At 41.8% G+C, this 24,825-nt stretch overlaps 2 protein-coding genes and 1 long non-coding RNA gene across 8 annotated transcripts in view; 2 read left to right on the forward strand and 1 right to left on the reverse strand.

Moving 5' to 3' along the window:
* The first annotated feature begins 35 nt into the window (after positions 1 to 35).
* noc2l (NOC2-like nucleolar associated transcriptional repressor) lies at positions 36 to 20,670 on the forward strand. Its single transcript, XM_044352355.1, has 18 exons — positions 36 to 155; positions 1,051 to 1,197; positions 1,316 to 1,499; positions 1,589 to 1,838; positions 5,694 to 5,784; positions 5,868 to 5,946; positions 6,193 to 6,303; positions 6,416 to 6,529; positions 6,770 to 6,958; positions 7,431 to 7,570; positions 8,828 to 8,939; positions 11,122 to 11,235; positions 12,331 to 12,432; positions 13,601 to 13,744; positions 16,796 to 16,909; positions 17,156 to 17,291; positions 19,212 to 19,298; positions 20,328 to 20,670. Exons 1-18 carry the CDS (start codon positions 136 to 138, stop codon positions 20,465 to 20,467), a joined length of 2,274 nt encoding a protein of 757 aa, XP_044208290.1. The 5' UTR covers positions 36 to 135; the 3' UTR covers positions 20,468 to 20,670.
* A 94-nt stretch (positions 20,671 to 20,764) lies between these two features.
* LOC122982794 lies at positions 20,765 to 21,903 on the forward strand. The gene is made up of 2 exons (XR_006403535.1): positions 20,765 to 21,007; positions 21,289 to 21,903. It is a non-coding gene; the product is annotated as an uncharacterized LOC122982794 (long non-coding RNA).
* Positions 21,711 to 24,825, reverse strand: part of samd11 (sterile alpha motif domain containing 11) — an 87,471-nt gene continuing 84,356 nt past the window's right edge. For 5 of the 6 annotated variants that reach the window (XM_044352354.1, XM_044352350.1, XM_044352351.1 and 2 more), the window contains 2 exons: positions 23,760 to 23,870; positions 21,711 to 23,505 (listed from right to left, as the gene is read on the reverse strand). In XM_044352354.1, coding sequence (XP_044208289.1) covers positions 23,221 to 23,505; positions 23,760 to 23,870 — 396 coding nt within the window. In that variant the 3' untranslated portion in view covers positions 21,711 to 23,220. The remainder of the gene's footprint in view (positions 23,506 to 23,759; positions 23,871 to 24,825) is intronic. The other variant, XM_044352349.1, reaches the window with a different exon arrangement.

The following is a 24,825-nucleotide window of genomic DNA, read 5'->3' on the forward strand; positions in this document are numbered from 1 at the left end:
TTATCGCATTTATAAATGTAATTAGCTAACGGTTTAGCACCGCGCTTAAGCACCCATGAAACATAAAATCAACTCCTTCTTTCTGCACCGGGGCATTGTGGGTATTGAGGTTTGGTGTCACGTTGTGGATCCAGCATGGCAGGGAAACAGAAAAGGTTCGTGGTTAGTTTTCTTTACCTTATGGTCTATATTACGAGGTTCAACGGCTAATTAACGGTTAAGTGTTGTCTAGCTAGTTGGCGAAGTTGTGAGGTTTGTAAGTTTTTCGCCATCGCGGACTTCTGCAGTGTGTTAGCTTACTCCTGTACTGTGTTGTGTAGCTAGTAAGAAACAGCTAGCCTAAGTCAAACCCTCGTCAGTTGTTTAGTATTTTCTCTTCGTTCTCAATTGACTGAAATTAACGACACCTTTGCAGCTGGTTTGTTAACTGACCTGACATGATGCTATGTCTCAGCCTCAGCTGCTAACTGTAGACATCACATTATACAATGTTTTCCCCACATGTTGCCCGACTTATTTCATCTGAACTGTTGTCTTTCTTGTAGGAGGACATGTGTTAAGGCTTTGAATAATAATTTGTGTCTGTTTTTTTTTCTCACAAAAAAATCAATAACCCAATTAGAAATTCTTAAAATTACATCCCCTCCTTCTCCCAAATTAAAAATCAGAACCTATGAATATGTAAATATTATATTCATTTAAAAAGTTTTCCTGCTGGATACAAGATGTCTCCTACTTCACTGTAAAGTCCATCCTCATTGTATGTGCAATCATGATCTTAGGGCCAGTCCTTTACCTTAGATTTTCAGTGACCACAGAGAAACTTTCCACTTTATCAGATGAATGTGAAAACAGCCTTCTTGTGTCAAACTGAACATATATCATTCTGTACAGTGAAGCTCAAACATTCAACTGAAGGAACAAAAAGAAAAACATACTTAGGGGGACCTTAAGGTTGGCACTGCCAACTGTAGACGACCTACTAGACCGAGTTTTCCTCCGCATGTTGGCCAGCTTATTTCATCTGTTGAGCTGTTGTCTTTCTTGTAGGAAATTAGAGGACCTCAGTGTGGATGAGTTCCTGCTGTCAGGTTTTGACTCTGCAGGTGAAGATGAATCTGAAAAAGAGGCTCCCAAACAGAATGGACTCAAGAAAAAGAACAAGAAGAAAGATCTGACATCTGCAGCCTTCAACAAGTGAGTCCTTTGCTGTCGGATCATTTACTTTTACGTACTGTATCATCACAACATCAAACCCTCATAAGGGTAGACAGGGAACTTGAACATGTTTTGTACATTATTTTTCCCTCTATAGAGATGAAAGGACGACAGGCAAGGCCTCTGAGCACAAGGAGCAGCTGTCCAGGTTAAAGAACAAAGATCCAGAGTTCTATAAGTTTCTGCAGGAGAACGACCAAACGCTTCTGAACTTTGACGACACAGACAGCTCTGAGGACGAGGATGAGAAGAAGTACCACAGGTTGCCATCCACACTGGAGGTAGGCCAGCTGATGTTGACGATGAGTTCATGATGAGTTTATGATGAGTTCTCTTGCGAAAACAAAGATATTCTCTCTTTTGCATGCAGGAGGCTGGCTCTGGTGATGACGATGATGATGATGAGGAGGAGGAGGGTCAGAAAGGTTCGAAGAAATCCAAGAAGGCAGCAGAGACTATTAAAGTCACAGACAAAATGATTGAAGAATGGAAAGCTGCTATGAAGAAGGAACCCACACCTCGGCTCTTCAGAGAGGTCACCCAGGCCTTCAAGGCTGCCGTTGCTACAACCAAGGGTGAAGGAGGAGGTCAATGTCGATACAAGGTGGCTGACAGTTCAGGTAGGACATCATGTTTGCCTCGAGGTACTGATAGTAGATTATATGTTAATGCAACTTGGCATTGTTTTGAAACATAAAGCTACAATACTGCTATTAGTATTTCTTTCAAAACCGGCAAATGGCCATAATTATAAACTTGATTTTTAATTATAGGAAAAGCACAGGTGTTATTAATAACTTTAACAATGACTCTGTTCTATTAACATGTAAGCTGTGACAGTGAACCAGCATGCATTACACCAGGACCCTGAAACTGAAGCAGCTAAATGGAATTCATCTTTAATTTTATTATTTACGCTTGTGCTTTCCCTGCTGTGACATGTCAGAATGTCTTGAAAAAGGCATTTTGACATGTGAAAAAGGCCCGTTGTTGGAAAATGCTCTATACTTACTTACTTACTTCAAGTATATGTACACATGTTTTTCAACAAAAAAAGTCTAGTTCTCTAATGTTGTAAAACTCAAGCACAAAATGGCAAAATTTTGTTTTAAATCAGACATCAGTCTGAGCAAAGAACAAGTAAACAACAGTATGAATCAGGTCAGAAATTTGATGGCAGGTGTCAATAAAAAGTAAGTCACCTGAAATGAATGGTCAATCAATTGATTTACAGCAAAACTAGTCTGCAAAAATTTTGATAACTGAGTAACTTTTTAAGTAATTCATCAAGGAGAAACGAGGAGAAGCCAAACATTCTGTTTGCAGCTCCTCAAATGTGATTATTTGAATTTAGTATCTCTGGTTTTTGACTGTCAGTCAGACAAAAAGCTATCTGAATTTTCTCTATTTTCTGACCTTGTAGAGACCAAACGGTCATCGATTAATTGAAAAAATATTCACTAGATTTATTGATAATGAACATTGCCATTGTTGCAGCCTGGCAAGTTTTCAATATCTGTTCATTACCAAAAAAGCGTTGAGGGTCGATACCCAGCTCCAGTTTCAACTGCATTCTTAGGTCACAGCTTCAGCACATAATGAAATGAAATGAAATGTAGTCTATAGTTTTCTGTTTTTGTTTTTGAACAATACATTTATTGAATTTTGCACATATTTCAGACACACAAACAAATAGTATCAATAATAATAATTAAATTAAACACTAGAACATATAGTCATAGTTTTCACAATCATCAAAGGAAAAGAAACAATATTCACGTATTTCACATATTTAAGAAAGAAGTAAAATAAAGACACGTCAGATAAAAACAACATAGAAACACTCAGCGACATATCATATAATTCCTCTCAGAAACTCAGACCACAGATCCAGTAAACATAAGTTTTTTTCTTAATAAATTAGATATACACAACTGTAAGTGAAGAAATGGCAGAAAGTTTAGATGAACCACTGGGCTTAGAAGAAATCACTTCCTGCATCTCTCTGATGCAGAATAATAAAACTGCGACCCAGACTGTTCCCCGGTATAGTTCTATAAGAGGTTTGCTGCACAACTTGCTCCTTTTTATTTTTTTAACAATTCACTGGAACAGGGTGTTTTACCACTGACATTGAACCAAGCTTTGATTTCCCTTTTATACTAAAGAAAGATAAAGACCCTAAATGATGTGGAAGCTGCAGACCCATCAGTCTACTCAACAACGATATCAAACAGTTAGCAAAGGAGCTGGCAAGCTGACTTGAGACCTGCCTCCCCAGAATTATATCAGAGGACCAAACAGGCTTTATTTTAGGTCGTCAGTTATCGTTTAGTGTCCGTAGACTTCTGAATGTAATTCTGTCTCCATCTGCCTCTCCAACTCCTGAAATGGTCATCTTGCTGGATGCAGAGAAGGTGTTTGATCGCACTGAACAGCAGTATTTGTTTACAGTTTGACAAAAATTTGGCTTCGGCCCTAAATTTATCTCATGGATCCGCCTTCCATACTCTGCTACACTAACTAGTGTTAAAACAAATTTTTTCCTCTTCCTCTTCCCTTTTCCTTTCACCCGCGGCACACGCCAAGGGTGCCCCTTACACCCCACTCTTTGCTCTGACTACAGAGCCCCTGTCTATAGCTCTGAAATGTCCATATTGTTCTCAGGCATACATGGAGGAGGTATTGAACACAGAGCAGCATTGTATGCTGATGACCTATTATTATATGTTCAAGACCCAGTAAACTGTGTTGATGGAATAGTGAATCTCTTAAAGACCTTCAAAGTATTTTACCAAACCATGGTCTGTTCAGATACTGTCAATAGTGTAACTTTGCAAAAACTCCCTTTACATCCTTCCCTAAACTGCCTGAGAAAACTCTATAAGAGAATATAATTTCTCCCCCAGAATCACAAAATAATATCTCATCAATCTGTAATCTTCTTCTCTCTTCACAATCGTCTTCTCTTTTCTGGCTAAAGGATACATGGGAAAAGGAGCTGCAGCTTAAGCTGGATGAATACTGGCGATGCAACTCCACTTGCTCATGTGCTCGTATGAGCCATATTAAGTTTAAAGTGGTTCACAGGATCCATCATACTGGGGCCAGGCTAAGGAGATGTTTTCCTGGTACAGACGAGTTCTGTATCAGGTGTTCTCTCTCCCCAGCAGACCATGCACATTTTTTTGTCGGCCAAAACTTGCGTCTTTTCTGATACCCTTATCTTTACCCCCATGCCCCTTAATTACTATCTTTGGTGTGTCTCCTGTTGAAGGCAGATTTACCAAATACCAAACTGACCTCATCGTTATTGCTATCCTCATAGCCAAACATTGTTTACACTGGAAGAGTCTTAACCCCTCTGGCACAACTTCTTAGCTAAAAGATTTAATGTCTTTTCTCCACTTATAAAAAATCAAGCACAGTCAGAGGATCTGTGAAAAGATTCTACAGAACTTGGGACCCTTTTTCTGTCGTATATTAACCATCTATCTGACATGAACACTCAGTGTGATTAAGACCTCTGTGACATGTTGGAGGGCGTCTCTTTTTCCGCCTGTTTTCTAAGTTTGTTTATGGGTTGAAACAGTTACACATATCTGAAAACCTCAGACTTCCTATTTGCACTTAGCATCTCTACTGTGCTTTGAAGTCTGTTCAATAAACACTTCATTAGGAAAAAAAAAGAAACACTCAGCAACACACAGAAACTTCAAAATGACAGCGTACCTTGAAGTCTAAGAAACTCAAATAAAGGTTTCCACACCTTTTCAAATTCTCCTGCCCTTCCTCTGGTTATGTATGTCAGTCTCTCCAGTACAATACAGTGTGCCATCTCCTTCACCCATACATCTCCAAGATAAAGCTGTCATCCTCCTGGTCTGCAGGAGTCCAAAGTCAATAAAAGTTATCTTTTTGGACTAACAGTAAAGTTCTCTGGACATTTACCTAGTACACACAATTTTACTTGGTGAGACATCTTCACTCCAACCATATCAGATATTGTCTGAGCTACTGTTTTCCAGTATGCTTTTTATTTTGTATTAAATTTTAGATTTAATACAAGTATCCGGGATGTCAGGGGACCCACGGTTCAGCTATGTAGTCCATAGTTAAATTTTTTTCAAGTGTCATCTTGCAATTGCAGATACATTTTTAATACAGCGAAAATAAGGAATAACTAACTAAATAATGCATTTAATATTTAAACTTTGTTTCCTATAACATTCACCCTTTATAAAAGATTAGCATATAACACAAATGGTGCAGTAATAACAAAAAACAAATATGGTGACAAAAGCAAGAAGTGTTTGTTTCAGCTCCTTAACATTACACTGTTTCACAGATTGTTTTATAAACAGTGAATTCATCGATTCATCAAATTTACTCTGAATGATCAACACAATACAAAGAATTAAACTTCTAATAAATGTGCATAAAAATCTCTCTCTCTCTCTCTGTTGTGTCTGCAGTGTTCAACGCCTTGGTCCTGTTTTGCATCAGAGACATTTATGTGGCCCTGCAGAGGATGCTCAACCTGAAGCCTGATAAAGACCAGAAAAAGTATGAAGTGGAAATCATATCTGCTGATCTCATCTCTTGTTGACACTTCAGTTCTCACTTTGTTTCCTCTGCTTTGTTTTCAGGCTTGTGCTCCCATCGTCTAGTCCAAAATGGCAGAAGAATCAAATAGACATCAAGATGTATCTCAGTGGAGTAGTTCAGGTTTGTTTTGTTGTTCTGCTCACTATAATTTCTCTCTGATGTATTTCTGTGAAGTAGATATGATGCCATACAGTAGGATAAAGTATACAGAGATTTTTTTATTTTTTAAAAATCAATTGTTATGTGTAAGAGAACTGTATATCTGCTATGACATTGTCTTCCTCTCTTCCCTCTGGGGCCTGAAAAAATCCCTGTAATAACCCATTTTCTTCTTCTTCTTCTTCTTCTTCTTCTCTCCACCTGTAGCTGTTATCCTGTCTAACAGAATCTACAGTCATCAGCGCCGTCCTGCGGCACGCCAACCAGCTCACACCTTATTACCTTTGTCTGCCCAAACAATGTCGGCACCTGGTTAAGGTAAGTCACCAAGAGAACGACATGAAATGTAATATTTAATTAACCTTTGGGATATAGAGTTTAAATGTGTCTTTATTTCTTCTGTTAATCCCTCTCACATCTTTGTTTCTAGCAACTGATGAAACAGTGGAGCACAGGGGAGGAGACCAGTCGGGTTCTCGCCTTCCTGGCCCTCAACAAAATCTGCAGACACAAGCAGGAAACGTATCTTAATCCAATTCTCAAGGTGAGCTACACCATGTCGCACATGAAGGATGTAAAATGGACTAAAACAGGGAATTTTCTTAGAGTACTTGCGTAACATACCAAATCAAAACATACTATCATAAAGAAAGAGAGATAAACTTCTATTTTATTGTTTCATTTAAAGCATTCATCAGAAATGCTTAAAACCACATGAAGTGTATAAAGCTTGTGTCAGGTAGTGTTAACTGTAGTATTCTGATGTTTTTCTTTCTTTCTACAGCAAATGTACATCTCCTATGTACAAAACTGCAAGTTCACATCTCCCAACGTGCTGCCCATGATCAACTTCATGCAACGTACCCTAACGGAGATGTACGCCCTGGACTCACAGGCCACTTACCAGCACGCCTTCATCTACATCCGACAGCTGGCCATCCACCTCAGGAACGCCATGACCATGAAGAACAAGGTCAGTTTTTGGTTGAAATACACAGATATTGAAATGCTTAAAATAAGGACTCATTTTCAGAGCTACTCTACAAATTGGGCATCAAACTCTCTTCTAGAGTGATTTCAGCATTATTTTCATTAAGTTTATGAAATACAAGTGCACAGGCAGAGGGACTGGAATATATGATTGGAGTGATTGAAAATACATTAATTTGTTGGTGAATTGCCAAACAAAATGTGTTTTTTAAATCAAAATTGATTTGACTTTTGTCCACTAAAACTGAAAAAACACAAACCTTTGTCTTTTTGGTATGTTAATGTAGAGCACATCAGCCTGATGCTTGTTTGACTGTTTTTCTGTATAGTTATTCTTCTTAAACAGAGCATGTTGTCTAGATGAGCACATAATTGAGTTCTGATGGAGGTTCACAGCATTTCTAAGCATCTCAATAATATGACACTGACTGTGCTTGTGTGTGTGTGTTCTGTAGGAAACGTACCAGTCAGTGTATAACTGGCAGTATATCCACTGTCTGTACCTCTGGTGTCGGGTCCTCAGCACCCTGCATCCCAGTGATGTGCTCCAGCCTCTCATCTACCCGCTCTGCCAAGTCATTATTGGTACCATCAAGTGAGTATTTTCATTATGTAACATTTTTTTTAGCTTTCATTAACATGTTAGACAATGTGCAAAAAGTCCAGATTCTCAGAGGTAATTGTGGTACTACTGTAAGTGAATAATTTATTAAGAGGTCTGTATTAATTGTAATTAATGTAAATAATTTCAGAGCCATTTTTATATAGATGTTTGCATGTGCTGCACCTATCAATCATTTTCTCTGTGAATTGTTTCCTCTATAAAATGCAAAAAAAATATTGAAAAATGTGCACCACTATCAGCTAGAGCCCAATGTGATCAACAGTCAAAAACCTAAAAATATTTGGTTTATTATAATGTAAGATGAGGAAAAGCAGCTCACAAGCTGGAACAACAAAACGTCTGCATTTTTGCTTAAAAAATGAGTTTGATTAATCAATCATCAGAATAGATGCAGAAATCTATTTCTTGAAAAGGGCATCCCATAAACCATATAACTCGTCAAACTGGCCTTCCTGGATTGTGTTTCATCGCCACACAGCTACCTGAAGCAACCCGCCCCCATCTACACAGACCCACTTAGTATCAACAGTAGCTTTACATGTCAACATAAGTTCACTGCGAAAAAAACTGAACAGAGCAGAAGAGAAAACGAGTCTCCTGCTGCGACTGTAGCGTTTGAGTGACAGAACGACTGCTGGCAGAAAGTGATAAATAAGGCATTATTATGTACAGAGGACTGCAGTGGTGCTGAAAATTGGTGAGTGGGAGTAAATAATGCTAAAATCTGACAGATATATCAATACTGAGGGATATGTTGAATTTCATGAAATGCAAAAAATGCATTATATGTTGTACATAAAGGAGTTTTTACTTTAGGTAATTTAAAAACAGTATAATCATGAAGTTATTATTTATTAGGAATAATTTTTGTTCAGCTGTGTAACATGCTGCCTCTAGTACACATCTTTGTCACTATTCATTTGTTGTGTTTGTGTGCATGCAGCAGTATATTTTTACAAATGAATATTGTAATTAGCTCTGTATGTTGTATGTAGTTACCATGTATGTAGTTGCATGTAGATTTTTTTTGCCTTCACAGATAGTAGCGTTATCCCCAAAATCCAGTATCAGTTATTTTTGACAGTATCCTGAAATTGTGGCAGATAAACTTGAGGCCTTATATGCGGTTTAACATTTTATCACTTTTGTGTGTGAACCGACCTCGACATTGTACATTTTACCAACAGCAGGTGGAGACATTGACCACTGTTTTCTCTCTCTGAACAGACTGGTGCCCACATCAAGGTTTTACCCTCTGAGGATACACTGTTGCAGAGCCCTCACCCTGCTGTCTAGCAGCACCAACACTTTTGTACCTGTCCTTCCTTTCCTCTTGGAGGTAAGATTTCATGCCATGTCCACCGGTCACCTTGTATAAATGTGGATCTGATTGGATCACTGCAGCACGTGCAGACAGTAAAGTTTCCAGAGGTCTGATCTGAAGCTGAACTGAAAGATGGTTTTCAATTATGTAGAATAAACAACAGTCAGTTGGTTGTCTTTGTCACCAACGGAAACAATGTAAAGGTAGATGTGATGAAATGTTCCGTCGGTGGTTTACTGTGGAAAAACATCAGTGGCGTATGAAATGCATTTTGGTCTCAACGGCCACAACTGAAGGGGGCTCAGGAGGAAACACATCGAAGGGTAGCACTGTGTGTGTGTGAGAGAGAGAGAGAGACACCTATGTTATCAGACCAATCACGGGGCACCAACTGACAACATTTTCTCTGGGTCAGGTGTTAAGCATGTGATTTTGTGGTGGGTGTGTGTGTGTGTGTGTGTGTGTGTGTCTGTGTGCAAATGTGTGCAAGTGTTTATGCATGTGCTGTGGGGCGGTGTTGTTTTGGTTTGCAGGAGGAGAGCAGTGTTCTGGCGACAGCGACTAGCTTGGCCCGCTGGGAGTGGTCAGTGCATGCTTATAAGTGTGTGTTTGTGTATGTTTCTGTGTGTGTGTGTGTGTGTGTGTGCGTGCGCGTGTGTGTGTGTGTGCGTGCAGCAGTTTGACCAAAGCGATAAAGTCACGGTTGTGGTTTACACTCTGGTCCTAACACACTGTTCAGACCACATCCTCTATGGCCCGCTCCCCACCTCTTTTTCCCTGCATACACACTCAGAGCCCCCTCCCCCTTCCCCTAACCCCCAACAGCAAGTCGTGTTTATTTGTGACGCACGATATTTCCTGTGTTTTTTCTCCTTTACTGTTCCCCTTGTTAAAGGCAGGCTGAGGTACGCTGCTACTGTTTTAATTAGAGCAACAGAGGCAGCCCCTTCCTCCTGTGTGTCTGTGCCTGTGTGTGTTCTCGCATCTCCGAGGGGGGTGTATGATTTGGAGCTTCCTGCTTCAGTAGCTGTGTGTGTGTGTGTGTGTGTGTGTGTCTCTGTGTCTGTGTGTGTGCGTGTGTGCATGTGCATGCATCAGGGTTGGCCCATGCCGTCCCACTTCCCCCTGGCTCCCCCGCAGACCGCCACCACATCCTATGTTTGTACAGACAGCACCGGCCAGCAGCGCTGCTCTGCCTCGCACACTGAGCACATTAACGACCACACAGGCGCACACATGCACACACATACACACTAACGCACCGAAATGCACGTAGATACAGGGAGTCAGAAATAGCTTGATACACAAATACAAGACAGAAATTCACTTGCGCACTGTGGGCAGATGTGAAAGCTAAAGCTTGTAGACAAATAGCCCACACGTTGGCTAGAATGTACTTTCACAGACTAAGATAGAAATGTGTCACCACAGTAACACAGCAGCATGTAAAATCAACTGGAGAATGATGATTGTCAAAACTGAAGGTCCAAATATCCACATGTTGCAGATTGCAGATGAAACACATTGCAGGTGTTGTTTTCTCGGCTTCATGACGTTTAACTTACGGAAGAGTGACGTCTCTGGAGAATGAGGACCGTTCCAACCAGACTCATAGAAAAATACACATAGAGCAGGATTAAGTGTCGTTCCCAGACCAGGACCAGGTTAAAAAATAGAATAGTAAAATAAAATGAATAAAAAGTATGCAAAAAACTTCAGACACACACGGAGGAGCAATATCTAAGTTAAAATAAAAACTTTATTGTCTTCATTTTATGTGGCTTATTCATTAGAATAAAAAAAAGACTGGTAATGAACTTTGTAGGTCATCAGCATGACCTTTTTTTTTTATATATATATATATTCCTTCAATATGATGTGTGTCTTGATTGGATAATTGTGGCAACAGGTGAATGATGAGGAGCGACATCCAAAAGTATTTCCTTTTTATATATATATATATATAAAAAAAAATACAAACCAAAGGAACTACAGATAATAAGAATAATGGAGAACTAGAAACACATGTGGGCAACAATCACATGTTGCCCACATGTTGAGCTCTGGGTTCATGTACTGTGAAAGATCTGGTCTCTGAAGATGTTATGCATTGTGCTGTTGTACCAGTAAAATTCATGAAATAACTTCTGAGTAGCTAGACCGGAGTTCAAGTTCAGTTTACGCTTTTCCTTTGCAGATCTTCCAACAAGTGGACTTCAACAAGAAACCAGGTCGAATGAGCAAGAAACCCATCAACTTTGCCGTTATCCTGAAGCTTAACAAGGTCAACCTGATGGAGAAAGCCTACAAGGTAAGAATTACTGAACGGCAGATTCTTTTCTCTACAGTTTGGGATCGTCTGTGCTTCTGATCTTTTGTTGCATTGAGAAGGAGCAGCAGCTGATCAGATGAGCAGTTCAGGTCTTGGTTAATGTTATTTTCACGTTACTGCCTGACACCGCGTGTGTTAGTGTGCATAAGGGGATTGAGGGCAGCGCTAAAAGCCCCTTGTCAGGGCTCTAAAACTGGCCCTGAGTTTCCACGCTCAGTGCTGTAGCCAAGAGGATTTCAGCACGGCCCTCTGGGATTATCCCCCGCACTCCGCTCGATAGGGCTGTTTTCACTGCTGTCACCTGGGCAACTGCCACGAACCCCTGCCTCGTACACTCACAGCAAACCGTACTAAAGGTGCACTGATCCGTCTCATTCTGAACATTTATTAGTCCTTATGGGCTGGAAAAGTTTTCATTTATATTCATAAAGAGAGAGTCTGTTTTTTTTATGTCTGTTTCCTTTTCTTGTAGTCAGTTAGGCTCCAAATTCAATGTTTATTATTCCGTAAGCAGCACTTAAAGTTTCTCATTTTAAATTAGAATTGTAAAAATCCCAGTTTCCCAGTTGTAATTACAACTCGGAGGTTGACGTGAACGCTATTTACAAATTTGAAACTCATAATTGAACACGGCATTAGCCTAGCATCAACCAATACCTGGCTAGTGATGTATTTATCCCACCAACGTCATTTTCAGTTAACATAGACACTGCAGTGGTTGCTGGTGCACATAACTTATTAACTAATAACTGATTAAACCTCCAGTGAAGCTCACGTTTCTTCTCTAAGCAGGGAAACTGCGGTCAATAAGCACAACACTAGCTCTGTCTGACTCGCCAAACCAAAGAAATGTGCGCCTGCAACATGTCAGGCTGAGCCAAACTGTCAATCATGATTCTTTTGTAACAACCGAGCTGCTAACTCAAAGATCAGTCTTGATGCGTGTTGTTCTCAGTTGTATCTTCGCACTGAATTTAGTTGCATAGGAAAAAGGAAGATAATAAAGTGAAGTGTTACACATCTGTATGAAGTGTGAATGTTGCTTGTGAATCATGCTGTGCTGATGCGTTTTAGGACGGGTTGATCGACCAGCTGTATGACCTGATACTGGAATATTTCCACACTCAGGCCAACTCCATCGGCTTCCCGGAGCTCGCCCTGCCTACTGTCATTCAGGTAACGCAAACCTCTGTTTTACCTCACGTCTCTGCTTGTAGGAAAGACATTCAGTCAATAAATGTTGATGCTTTGTTTTTCTTTTGAGGTTATTTGTCAGCAGCCTATAAGGATTTATTTTACATTAACATCTTAAACAACTGGCTTGATATTGTCATTATCATTTAAAAAACTAAATGATTTACTGCTTTAAAAAAAAGGGTGGAAATTTTTATTGATCCCTCTTCTGGTTTATGTGGTCGGGGTTTATTTTATAGCAGAGGATAATGTAAAGTTTACCACAAACATGTCTGGATTTTGTGGTTTAAGGAGTCAGATGATATATATTTTATGATGAAGATGTTGGATGAAACTCAACTTTTGCTCAGATGTTCCCACTACAATAAGTCTCTCTGCACAGCCAGAACTGCAGAGGCTACTGAATTCTTCCAACCCTTTTTTCTAACCACTGAGCAGCATTTTATCGGCTAAAAATGATGTTAATAATGTTTTTGTCGCTGCATTGATAAATTGTCCTGTAATTGAGCCATATAGCTTTAGATGTATTTGTAATTATTGTTGTAGTGGCACCAAAGAAGTTGTCAATTTAAATGTGGAGTTTAAAGGTTTATTCTTAACTTTGGAAACAGCAGCTTGACAAAAAAAATCTCAACATAAGGTCAGACTTGTTCTGAAGCTTTCAATCATGACCTTCCTCAGCAGATGGAGTTTGCTCAGTTGTCAGCAGATGGTTTAGTTATTATCACATCCAAGTACTCAATTTCAGTCTTCAGTGTTTGGCACCTGCTGTGATTGTCCTCCTTGATCTTTCTCCGGCCATCCACTGACTCCTGGTTGATGACCTTTGACCCCTTTTCCAGTGGCCAGTTTTGGTCATGTGTTCATGTCTACAAAACTTAATAGGACACATTTAAGTGTTATAGTAAGACAGATTTATTAGATCGATTCAGTCTAAACCTATAAAGAAGCAATGACACTAAGCATGATTCAGATCTGCCTGAGCGATGACTCAGGATCTGGTTCAGGTCTTGCCAGGCTGAATCTGCTCGCCTCAAGGGAACCGACCACCAACACTCCTTGGCTCTGCCTGAACGCACTGTATGGGTGGACTGGATGATCCTTCACGCTGCTTCCATCTTTCTCATACTCCCCCTCCATGTCCCCGCAGCTGAAAGCGTTCCTGAAGGAATGCAAAGTGGCCAATTACTGTAAGCCGGTACGCCAGCTGCTGGAGAAGGTACAGGAGAACAGCAGCCACATCACAGGACGGAGACAGAAAGCCGCCTTCGGAGTGGCCGATGCCACCGCTGTGGTGAGTGTGTGTGTCTGTGTGTATGTGTTTGTGTGTGTGTATGTATGAGAAAGACTTAGAGCAGGGGAAAGACTGTCTTGTCCTGATTTTACAGACTGCTTCTCCAGAGTCCTCGCTTCACCTTTTTCATCTGTTTTTTATTATTATTTTTTTATTTCTTGTCAGTTTGGTTCATGTGTTTCCTAATATTATTATGTTATGATAGTATTTTATTATAATATGACTTAATTATAATATTACTTATGGATCTAAAAATGGCTTTGTAAATGGTAAATGCAGCCAAGCAGCCATTTAAACGCACACAGGTGAGATCAAGAAACTTTAAAGTAGAATATAGTGATACTGACTGTTACTAATTACTTTTTTGATCATTTATTTAAACAAAAAGTTGTTAAACAGACACGTTACAGTGATTTATCGATGGATAGAAGAAAGAAATCAGCTTTTTTATTGAATGTCGCCGGGTCAAACTTTTTTAACTGACTCATTAATCCTGCATTGATTCATCTGATTTTTATATTGTCAGCTGATGATTTTCAGTGAATCATGAGACAGTATAATTATAACATCAGTTAAAGATAAATTACAGCCCTGATAAGTTATAATTACTGGTTCATGCAACAATGTTTTATGATTTATTGTTGTGTACCTTTCGTATCAGCTTTATTGAGTTTCCTACTCACTGACAACAGTTTTACTACACTAAGTTATTACATAATCATTTGCTACACTGTGCCTTATTAAACATCTTATATCCTACCGACTTCATGCATTTGCAGGGCTGTACAATGCTGTGTTTTAACACTTGTTAACTCAGAAGCTTTCTATCTAAAGAGGCTGCATGCCATTTCATAGAACATCGATATAATGCTCACAGAAAACACATCACAAGACAAACTATGTTGAAATATTACAGCAGAGTTCTGCTAGACGTGCTGTTAGTCAGGTCTGTACTCATCAGCTCACTGTGTTTTCCTTTTATTATTGCAGATTAGTCTAAATTAGCTCTTGAGTAAATTAGACACTTAAGATTTACTCTCAAAAGATGAGATCTGATCATTTATAGTGAACTTAACAGATAGCACCAGTCAAAAGTTCTGACACACACAAGAGAATGGGAAGGTGTGTCCAAACTTTTAACTGGAACTGTACGTATATTCAGCAGCGACAGAAAAACACAATTAACAAAACTGAGATTGGAAATGATGAGGCTGTCCATTAATCCTTCTAGTTAATACATAAATCAAACCTAATGAGGAGTTGTCTGCTGTCACTTCGCCAGCTTTTGGCTAGATGGTGCCAGCTGCTAACCTGACGCGCCAGATGGTTTGTTACACAGAACCATCTGAGAAGTCGTCCTAGAAACTGTTTGGAAAAGGGCGGGCACTTTCAAAAAATACTTGGCATGTGATTGGTGGAACCATCTGTCTATCACGGGCTATCACTTCTCGCTGTCGTCGCACCTAAACAACACCCGTAGCTGCCAGTAGTTCTAGGACGCCGATTGGTCCGAACCACTGGTGGTTTGGCCACAAGCACATAACTTGAAGCCTGGCGAGATGGATTCTTGCATGATCTCACGAATCCAGCAGCCTCGCAAGGTAAGCCAGCTGCTGCGGTGGGTGTGTTCCATGTCAGCAGTCAACCAGCTCAATCCACTTAACTTGGAAATCTCTTATGAATAATAAACTCAACGCTGAGGTCTGAGCGTTGTGGTCCAGTTGCAGGGCAAAGATAACTTTTCACTGGATGGCAAACAGACTATAAACTTTTCTCTCGGGCTCTGGTCCAGTTGAGGTAGAGGCTGCAGGCCGTCGGACAGTCCTGACGGTGGAGCCCTACAGGCAGCAGCTGATAATGGAGGACACTTCCCTGTGTGAACCCTGAGACTGGTTAAGAATGACCCAGTGGTTATTGGAAGCTCTTGTAGGCTTTTGAACCAGAGGCGCCTCTGCCTTAATGAGCAGCCATTAGTGTGTGTGTGTGTGTGTGTGTGTGTGTGTGTGAGTGAACCTCAGAGCTCATTTTCTGTGGTGACTTGCTCTCTCTGTATGCTACCTGTCCCCACACGCACGCACACACACACACTTTCATGTGGCTTTTCTGCCACTGAGAGTCTTGACATGTACCGCTGATTAATATTTAAGAGCATTTAAGGATGAAATTAGAGACGGTGGTCTTTGTGTAATTTAGCTGATGAGAAAATGTGTGCGCATACACACATGGAAGTGTGTGTGTGTGTGTTAACAGACAGACAGCACGGCACCACAGCAGCGCCAGCCCCTGTCGCCATGGCTCTCTGCTCAGCGGAGGCTGTCGCCATGGCATCCACTCCCTGGCATCGTGGCAGCGGTAGAGGTGTCACCGCAGGCAAAGGAAAGGGGACAGCCCTGCTGCTGCTGCTGTGGAAAAGGCCACGGCCCCCCTCCGGCCACCAGCCCCCTGCTGACATGTCACCCAAACTGAGAGCTAGCCTAATTAATGATGCTCAGCCTCGATCCAGGTTGCACTCGAGTGTTGCCTGAATGTGGAAATGTTTATTTGTTTGCTTGAGTCTAGGCTGAATTCAGGAGTAGCTTTTCAATTTTCATCTGTGCCTCTTTTTTTTTTTTTTTTTTTTCTTTTTTTTTTGCGTGTGCAATGTCACCCATCTTAATAGCCACACAGCAAATTGTGGTAAACGTGTTACGCTAACGGGTGCAGGAGGTCGTCGTCTGTTCGCTCTATTGGATTTGCTGGTCAGATAATGTGATTGGGCCTAATCAATATCATCCACAAAGACCTTTAGGGGAAGGCTGGAGAAGATCCGCTGGTCTCCCCTTTCAGGCATCTTCAATCTGTCTGTTTTCAGCATCTTCTGACTCTCATCTCATTCTCCTGGTCAATTAATGTGATGATGCTGTGAAAGGCTTCTATCAACAGAGTCTGAAAATAACTTCCACCTGTATTCACATTTAACAGGAGGCTGCACACTTAGACTCACTTACGATATACTTACATGCCCACCCACACCCATATGTATCTGTATTTGATTACTGTGTCTTCTATCAGGCGGCTTGGGAGAAGCAGGTCCAGGAGGAGGGGACTCCTCTCAGCAGGTACTACAGCCAGTGGAAGAAGCTGAGGGAGAAGGAGATCCAGCTGGAGATCTCTGGCAAAGAAAGGGTAACTGTCCAACCAACAAACCACCAACATTTACCTCACCCCACTCAGTCATCATGATTCATTTCTTTTCTTTTTCTTAATGAACGTCAGCGTTACCCACAAGAGTCAGGCTCATACATAAATCATAAAACAGTCATGTTATATGGTGGGAAATTTTACTGGCAGAACATTTTTTTTTTATGATCATCACCATTAACACAATGAAAGCATGGCTTGTGTATTGACCCTACTTTGTGTTTTGTGAAGATGGAGGATCTGGACCTCCCAGAGATCAAACGCAAGAAGATTCAGGAGAAGAAGACAGAGGACAAGAAGGAGTTCAAGGATCTGTTTCAGTCTGACAGCGAATCTGAAGATGATGATGCAGGATTTAAAATCAAAGGTAAGATGAATCTCACACTGAAATTTGCCCACAAAGGAAGCAGCTGTTTCACTTGTGGAGCAGTAGGCTGTGATGTTCTGCCCGTCATGGCCTCTAGGGGGCTGTGTTTTGTTACAGCCTGGGTTTCTACTGCGGAAAAGCAAAGTTTAAGAGGTGATGACAGCTCAGTCTGATTTACTGTTATCTCTGAGATAGCGAGTGTTTCGGGGAGGAAAAAAAGATTTGGCTATGTGAAGCAGATGACCTGAGGAACAGTTTGCCACGAGGCTCAGAGTGATTAAAACATCCCACGGAGACGCTCTCTGTGGAACTGAAAATGAAATCCCAAATCAAACTCAGGAGAAAATCTCTTTGCTTATCAGTTCTCTCTGCGCAGAGAGGAACCATCAGCTTCCTGCGTGTCTCGTCCTGTCAGGGTCGTCCACAGGTCACAGGCAGCTGCAACCTCGCTTTTACGGCTTTACACTCGGACACGCTCCAAGCAGAAAAAAGCCCTCCGCAAGGTCACAGAGGAAAGGAGTAGGCGGCAGGGGGATTTTTTTCCCTTTAATGCATCTGGACTTCATTGTAGGGAGAGTCCCCACAAACGGATGGGCAGCTGCCGGCAAGCGGCGGGCCTCCGCCTCTCACTTTCTGCCCCCCTCCCCTCCCCCCCCTCCCCCAACATACCCTCCCCCCCTTTCGTTCATCTTTCCTCCACCCCTCCCACCCCGCACACACACGAACTGAAACCCCCCGACAGGAAGTACAGGCTTGGATCCCAGCGGGGGTTCCTAATTCAAACCAGCCCAGTGGAACAGCCAGAGGTGGCCGCTCCCACTCCTCTCTACCTCTGTCTCTCTTTCATTCTCGCTCTCTCGCTCGCTCTTTCTGGCTCTGTGGGCTTCAACCAGCTGCCCCCGCATGTCCTCACAACACGTGCACACACACACACATACACACACAGCGATGATAGCACACAAATGCACACCCACCACCATGTCGTCCAGTCTTGGAGAGCCAAAAGCTTTTGGGCAGCTCACCAAAGCTCTTTGTGGTCTCACACACTCCCGGAAAGAGGGGGAGTGTGAGAGGTGGGGGCTGATGATTTAGATTGATGTGTGTGTGTGTCTGTGTGTGTGTGTCTGTGTCTGTGTGTGAGGTGATGTCAGTGTGTGAGGGTAATAAGTCTTCCAGGTCATTTGGGGGCAACCTCTAAGGTACTACTGGAGTCTGCAAGCACTGTCTGAGCAACGGAGAGAGTGAGAGTGTGTTTCTTGACTTAAATTTGGATATAAAAGGAAATACCTGATTTTTTTTTTTTTTTTTTTTAATAGACGTTTCTGTGTGTGTGTGTGTGCGTGCAGACAAGAGGAAGTTGCTCTGTTTTGCTTCTCTCTCCTGCACGCCCCAAGCCTCTCATCACACCTCAACTTCAAAGCCTGTGGACCCCAGTTGTCCCTTTGGCTAGACAACACAAACACACACACACACACACACACACACACACACACACACACACACACACAGCACTCTGAGTATAGCACAAAAAAATTTCAGACAAACTCCCAACTTCTCTCCGGTGAGCATCTGCGCACGCACACACACACAAACGCACGCACTCTCCCATCATCTTCGTAGCTGTGGAACCTGCCTGTTTATCTCCATTTGCTATATTTAGGCCGTGAGCATAAGATGTCTGAAATTGCCAGTAGTAAACTGTCATGGGTGTTTGTGCAGCAGCAGCGGCGTCTGTAATCGACTCTCAGTTCCATCTCAGGAGGAAATAGACACTTCCAGCTGCCTCTGATGCCTGGCCCACATATAGGTGTCTCCAAAGTCCTCAGACAGCAGCGACGCACCAACACAAAACTTGGGAATGTCTGAATAAAGTAACACCAGACAAAATTCAATGCATGTTTTTCCACTGTCTCCCCACAGGTAAAAGGGGCAGCCATGGGTCTGATGATGATGATGATGATGAAGATCTTGAAGACCTGTCTGACATGAGTGATAACGGAGACTCAGGTTGGTATAATATCAGTGTCCAAAAAGAAGTGTACTTCTAGCACTCACAAATAAGTAGTTTTCAAACATTGTTAAACTTGTGATTTGCTGTTTATCTGTTCATTTAGTCTATATAGACGAAACTAAATACGGCTGCAACTATTATTTTCAGTTTTGATTAATCTATTGAATATTTATTCGATTAATCAATTAGTTATTGTCTATAGATTATCAGAAAATAGTGAAAAATGCCCTTTATAATTTCCCACAGCCACAGTTTTGTCCGACCAACAGTCTAAAACCAAAGATATTCAGTTTACCATCACAGAAGACAAAGAAATAAAACCGTCATGTTCGAGAAGCTGAAACCAGCAAATGTTTGGTATTTTTGCTGTAGAAAATGACTAAAATGATTATTTGATTATGAAAATAGTTGTCAATTACTATTCTGTGGATTGACTGATTGTTGCAGCTCTATAATATTTCAAGTGCATATTCAAATAGTCATTATTACAGAGGCCAACAGGTGCTAAGGGTAAAAAATTTTTTTTTTTTTTTTTTTTTTTGAAATTAGTTAGTCATGCATCAAATTAATAACTTGCACACACATTTGAAATTCATACCCTCCAATTACTCAATTCACTCTCTTGAATTAATACTTCGTTACATTTGAGATCATTTACATGTATTTTACAAGATGACAGGTGGTTTCTGTTTTAATTTCTGCAAAAGTTGTATTTAACAGCAAAAACAAGAAATATATCCACGTCGTAGTCCAAAGTCTGGATAAAATTGGCTTGTTGGATTTAGATTGACCTGTAAACTTTCACCGTTTTATGTTGCACAATGTCCAATAATGTAATAAATGTGATAACGATATTCATTCAAGAACATAAATTCAGTAATTGGCACCTGCTGCTTACAAAACAGACTAACAAAAACAACCTGTAACTTGTCTTGGTACTGCTCTGCGAAATGAGTTAGTGCATTTCTACACTCAAATTACTAGCTGCTCAATGTGAAGTGTTTCCTGTCTGTTTTCTTTTTTAGATGATGATGATGAGGAGGAGGAGGAAGGGGATGAAAAGGCTTCCAAGGCTCCTCAGCCGCTCTCCTCCTCTGCTCTGATAAAGCTGGCAGAGGGAGACGAGGATTTGGTGGAGGACCTGGAGCTGTCTGACGATGACTGAGGTTCATGGACGCACACACTCGAGCTCACTCGAGACTTGTTATGCTCGCCGTCTTACCAGCCGTCTGTACTCACAATAATATTGGACTTTTTTCTTTGCTTTTGAATTTTGTATTGCTTCACCTGTACAGTACAAACATGTTCCGATGTAATTTTATTAAGCATTGAAATTGTTAAAAAAAAAAAAAAAAAAAATCAAGAATCCAGATTGTCCTTGTTGAATTTCTTTCTTTTTTTTTTTTTTTTTTTTTAAATGCTAATTAATTGAAGCGTGTGCATGCATGTTGATGCTTCAGTGCTCCGTACATGTGCACACCTGTAGGCACCCTCAGGCTTTGTGAGGACGCGCTATTTGGAGAGGGCTATGAGCCTCGCTGAGCCGGGCCGAGCCAGGCCGAGCCAGGCTGGGCTGGCCAAGAGGAGGGGTACAGAGAGGCGGGTGTTGAGCCCCGAGGCAGCAGTGCTGTGCCAGGCTGGCAGGGTGGCGTCTGATGCTGTGCCAGGACTCTCTGCCCAGGTGGTAGAGCTGCAACACAGGCTGGTCTGTTTCTCTGCCAACTCCTCACCCACCCACCCCCCACCCAGACCACTGTCTTTTCTGTCTGTGTATTCACATGCTCAGACACGGCTTTCATACACCAACTTATCCCCACTTTACTGCACCTTTCTCCAGCATTCACCACTAAACTAAAGGTGAAACTGGCATTGTTAAAATGTATTCACTGGTGTACAAAACAGGGCAGAAGAGATGTTTGACATGGACTTAAATGCCACAAATGAAGATTTGAGAAACACTTTTGTGTCATCACATTTCCTCTGAAGTCGTTTTCAGTGAATACAGAACCCTCTGGTGAAGACGCCCCGCCTAAAGCGAGGGGAAATCCCTGTAGAGTGTAGAGCGATCTGCTTCAGTGTCAACTCTTTGAAGCAGGAAGGTAAGTGTGAGTGGGGGCTGTTCTCGGTTCTGGTCCTGCGTGTGTGGGTGTGGATGTATGAGGAGGGTCAGGTTTATCCCCACAGGCAGGGAGGCCTTGGCCTGCGGCTGAACCTCACACTCTGACAGCTGGTGTTGACCTGAACTGTGCCCCTCATGGGTCGCCTCCCTTTCTCTCACTCACACACACACACACACATCAGGAAATCACATAACTGCCTCATGCACATTTTTAAAGAACACCTGAGAAGGAAAAGGCATCTATACGTGTCTGACGCAGGCACACAAGAGAGGAAAAGAGAAAGCAGAGGAATTTCTTTAGGATTTATTTCACCTGTGTGGTGAATAGAAAAATAGGATGAAGACAAAGCCTTTGAAGGGAAATCTAGAGACCATTTTTAATTAATTGCTTGCGTAGTTTGAAAAAAAAAAAATCCATAACAAATTCAAAACATTTGCATTAAGAGCTTTGTGCCTTTCTTTTCCCTGCAACCAAGAGAAAACAAAGTAGAAGTATCTTTGGAATCCATCTCAAGGGCTAATTATAATACATATCATAATCTGCTTTATCTACTACATCAAAAGTCCTATAAATATTTTTTTCCTCATATTTATATGCTGAAGTAGCATTCAAGATTGGAGCGTCTTTTAATATTACACTTTTTTTTTCTTAAAAAAAAAATGGCCAAACAAAAAGTATGAACAAAAGTACCACCAAAGTTCAGCAAGTCACATTTTTCAGTAAAGAAAACCTTATTCGTGCAACTACATTTAACAAAAAGTAAAAGTACCACGTATGTAACCTTCAGGATATTTTCATCTTAAGCATGACTCTGTACAATTTTGCATGTTTTTCCTACCTCCCACAGTAGTCAACACAAGCGTACAATGACGTAAGCCGCACACACCGTAGCCGCTTTTCCATTTCGGCAACACTTTTTAAGCCTTTTGTATGTCAGTTAATGACACCTGTGTCACCTAATAGAGTCCATCATGTGAGGCACTAGCCTAGCATTCCCCTGTTGGACCAGTCTTTCTCTGAGACCATTAATGCAAAAAAAGAAGCAGACACATAGTGAAACATGTTTCCAATTCCACACATCCGGTCATCTTTGGTATCGGGACAGTGGAATGCATAGTTGCAGTGATAAGAGGGAGCTGGTCAGATCTGGTGCTGCTCAGCATATGATTCAATTCCAGCCTCTAAAAAGACAGCACACTGCTGTTTGGCCTGGGGAAACAGGCAAGAAGGGAGGGAGGGAGGGAGAGAAAAGAGGGGGAGAGGCGTCTCTTTTTAATTCCTGGGTTCTGCAGGGCTTGTGGTGAGAGCAGTCAGAGAGATAGAGACGAGAGAGAGAAAGTGAGAGAGCAGAGCTTCCTCCAGCCCAGAAAGGAAGGAAGAGTTTCCGCTAGCGTCTGACTGTCTGACTTGCAAGAATGTCGCATTTGTGGCAGGGCTTTGCTCCTTTTTTTGGCAGGCTGTCTGTGACCAGCTGTCTCCTTTTCCTCTTTCTCTATTCCTCTGTCGCTTCATGTGTCTCCCTTCCAACCCAGTTTCTTTGGATTCTGCTTGGCTACAGCCGCCGCAGAGGAACTCAGAAGCTGATTGGTTTGCCGGACACGGTCCATATCGCCTAGTTGTCTTTTATTCCTGTCCAATATTTTCCCATAAATTTCAGCTTAAAGGTCCCGAGGTGGAGGGGGAGTTTATGACCGAGTCTGGTAAATAATGCCTGAGAGTCAAATCTCTCAGGTTCAAGCTGACCCCCTCACCGTCTGCCCTCCTCCTCCTCCTCCCCCGTCTGTCTGTCTGTCCTCCCCTACGAAGGAGTTTTGGCTTCGTATCGTCCCGCCACCGTGGAGCCATTACCGTTTTCCTGCTTGGGGGAGGAGCACCCTGGGGTGGGGCCGCTGTATGGAGAGGAGCTACTGCTGGTGGAGGTGGGTCTGTGGGGGAGGGACAGCGAGAGCGGCAGGGGGTTGTCAGACGGCGTGGTCAGGGCATCCCGATCCCGTTCTTGGGGGCGCAGGGCAGCAGAAGGTGGGAACGGGAACGCCAGAGGGAATCCAGTCATGTAGAAAAGCCTGCCGACACGCCGCGCCACCTGAGTAGACGAGAGGAGCACATAAGACTGTCAGCACAGTTTGGAGGGTTGTATAATGCATTCATGTTGTTTACTGTATTTCAAAGAGAGAGAGAGCAGAAGAAGAAAGGCTGTGGGGCAGGCTAGTTTAAGGGAATCAGCTATGCTACGCTAGCAGTTTGTCTCTGGCCTATGGACAGAAACACACATTCCAACACTCGCAAGTCCACTTGATCACACACAAACACACACACGCAGGTCTGTGGTGCGTGTACCTGTGAGCGGATCTTGAGCGCGGGCCCCAGCTTTAGTCCCATGGTGTTGAGCAGGTGCTCCTCAGTGAGCAGCGGTAAAGTCTCTCCGTCAATGGCCTGCTCCCGAAACACCTGGCGGAGACACAGGCGCTTCAGCCACAGCCCCGGCATACACGCACAGAAACACGCTCAACCCACAAACCTACACGTTCATTCACACAACCTACAAAACAGTGGTTCTATTCCAAAATGTTACATACCCATTTTAAGAGAGAAAAATACCTGAAGATTATCACTCAACATTTTTACAATATAATGGATCCAGCGTCTTTAGCAGCATGTTATCTCTTAAAGGGATAGGTTCAGATTTAACTTTCTCTTAATACAATATTCACATTAGAGTCCATGTTTCATGCAAAAATTATTTCTAGAGTTCAGCTGAATCTAATAAGGAATTTTGTGCTGAAAAGACCAAAGTTTTGGAGGATAGCCAGTTGATTTGGCTAACTCAGACTTCTGAAGCCCTTATTTATTACATTAGGAAGGAATCTCTTCACGCCAGGGTCAGAATCATTATAATGATCGATCACTCTTTCAACATGCATATCAGCGTGTGAGTATTGTTTTACCGGATAGGTTCATTTTAAAACAACAGACAAGTGCCCAATATGAACATTGAAACAGGTTTTGCTTGCTATAATTATTCCTCCTGTTCATACTGACCATTAGATCTCCTCCAAATGCGTTTACAATGAAAACCCACAGTCCTCTTTTTATGCAAAAATGTATTTAAAAGTTAATCTGAAGATAATATGAGGCTTCAGCAGTCTGAGTTGGTCTAATAAAGTGGATATCTTCCACAGTTAATCTTTTTTTAGCAAAAAAATGTCATCTGTGTCTCAACAGACTGTTTTCCTGTTCAGCTGCAGTGGAAGTATAGTAACAAAAAGAGGCACTAAAAAGACTAACTTTGAAAGATATTGACTAATGTGGACAGCTAAAGCTTCAAATAAACTTTTGAATATATTTTTGCATCACTTTTTCATTGTAAGTGCGTTTGGAGGGAATCTTGTAATGACCAGGACAA

This window comes from Thunnus albacares, chromosome 5 (genome assembly GCF_914725855.1).
Source record: "Thunnus albacares chromosome 5, fThuAlb1.1, whole genome shotgun sequence".
Taxonomy (NCBI): Eukaryota; Metazoa; Chordata; class Actinopteri; order Scombriformes; family Scombridae; genus Thunnus; species Thunnus albacares.

Coding starts and splice junctions, on each gene's coding strand:
- noc2l (XM_044352355.1), top strand. CDS start 136: ATGGCAGGGAAACAGAAAAG. Junction 1,198..1,315: donor ACATCTGCAGCCTTCAACAA/GTGAGTCCTTTG, acceptor TTCCCTCTATAG/AGATGAAAGGACGACAGGCA. Junction 8,940..11,121: donor TCCTTCCTTTCCTCTTGGAG/GTAAGATTTCAT, acceptor TTTCCTTTGCAG/ATCTTCCAACAAGTGGACTT.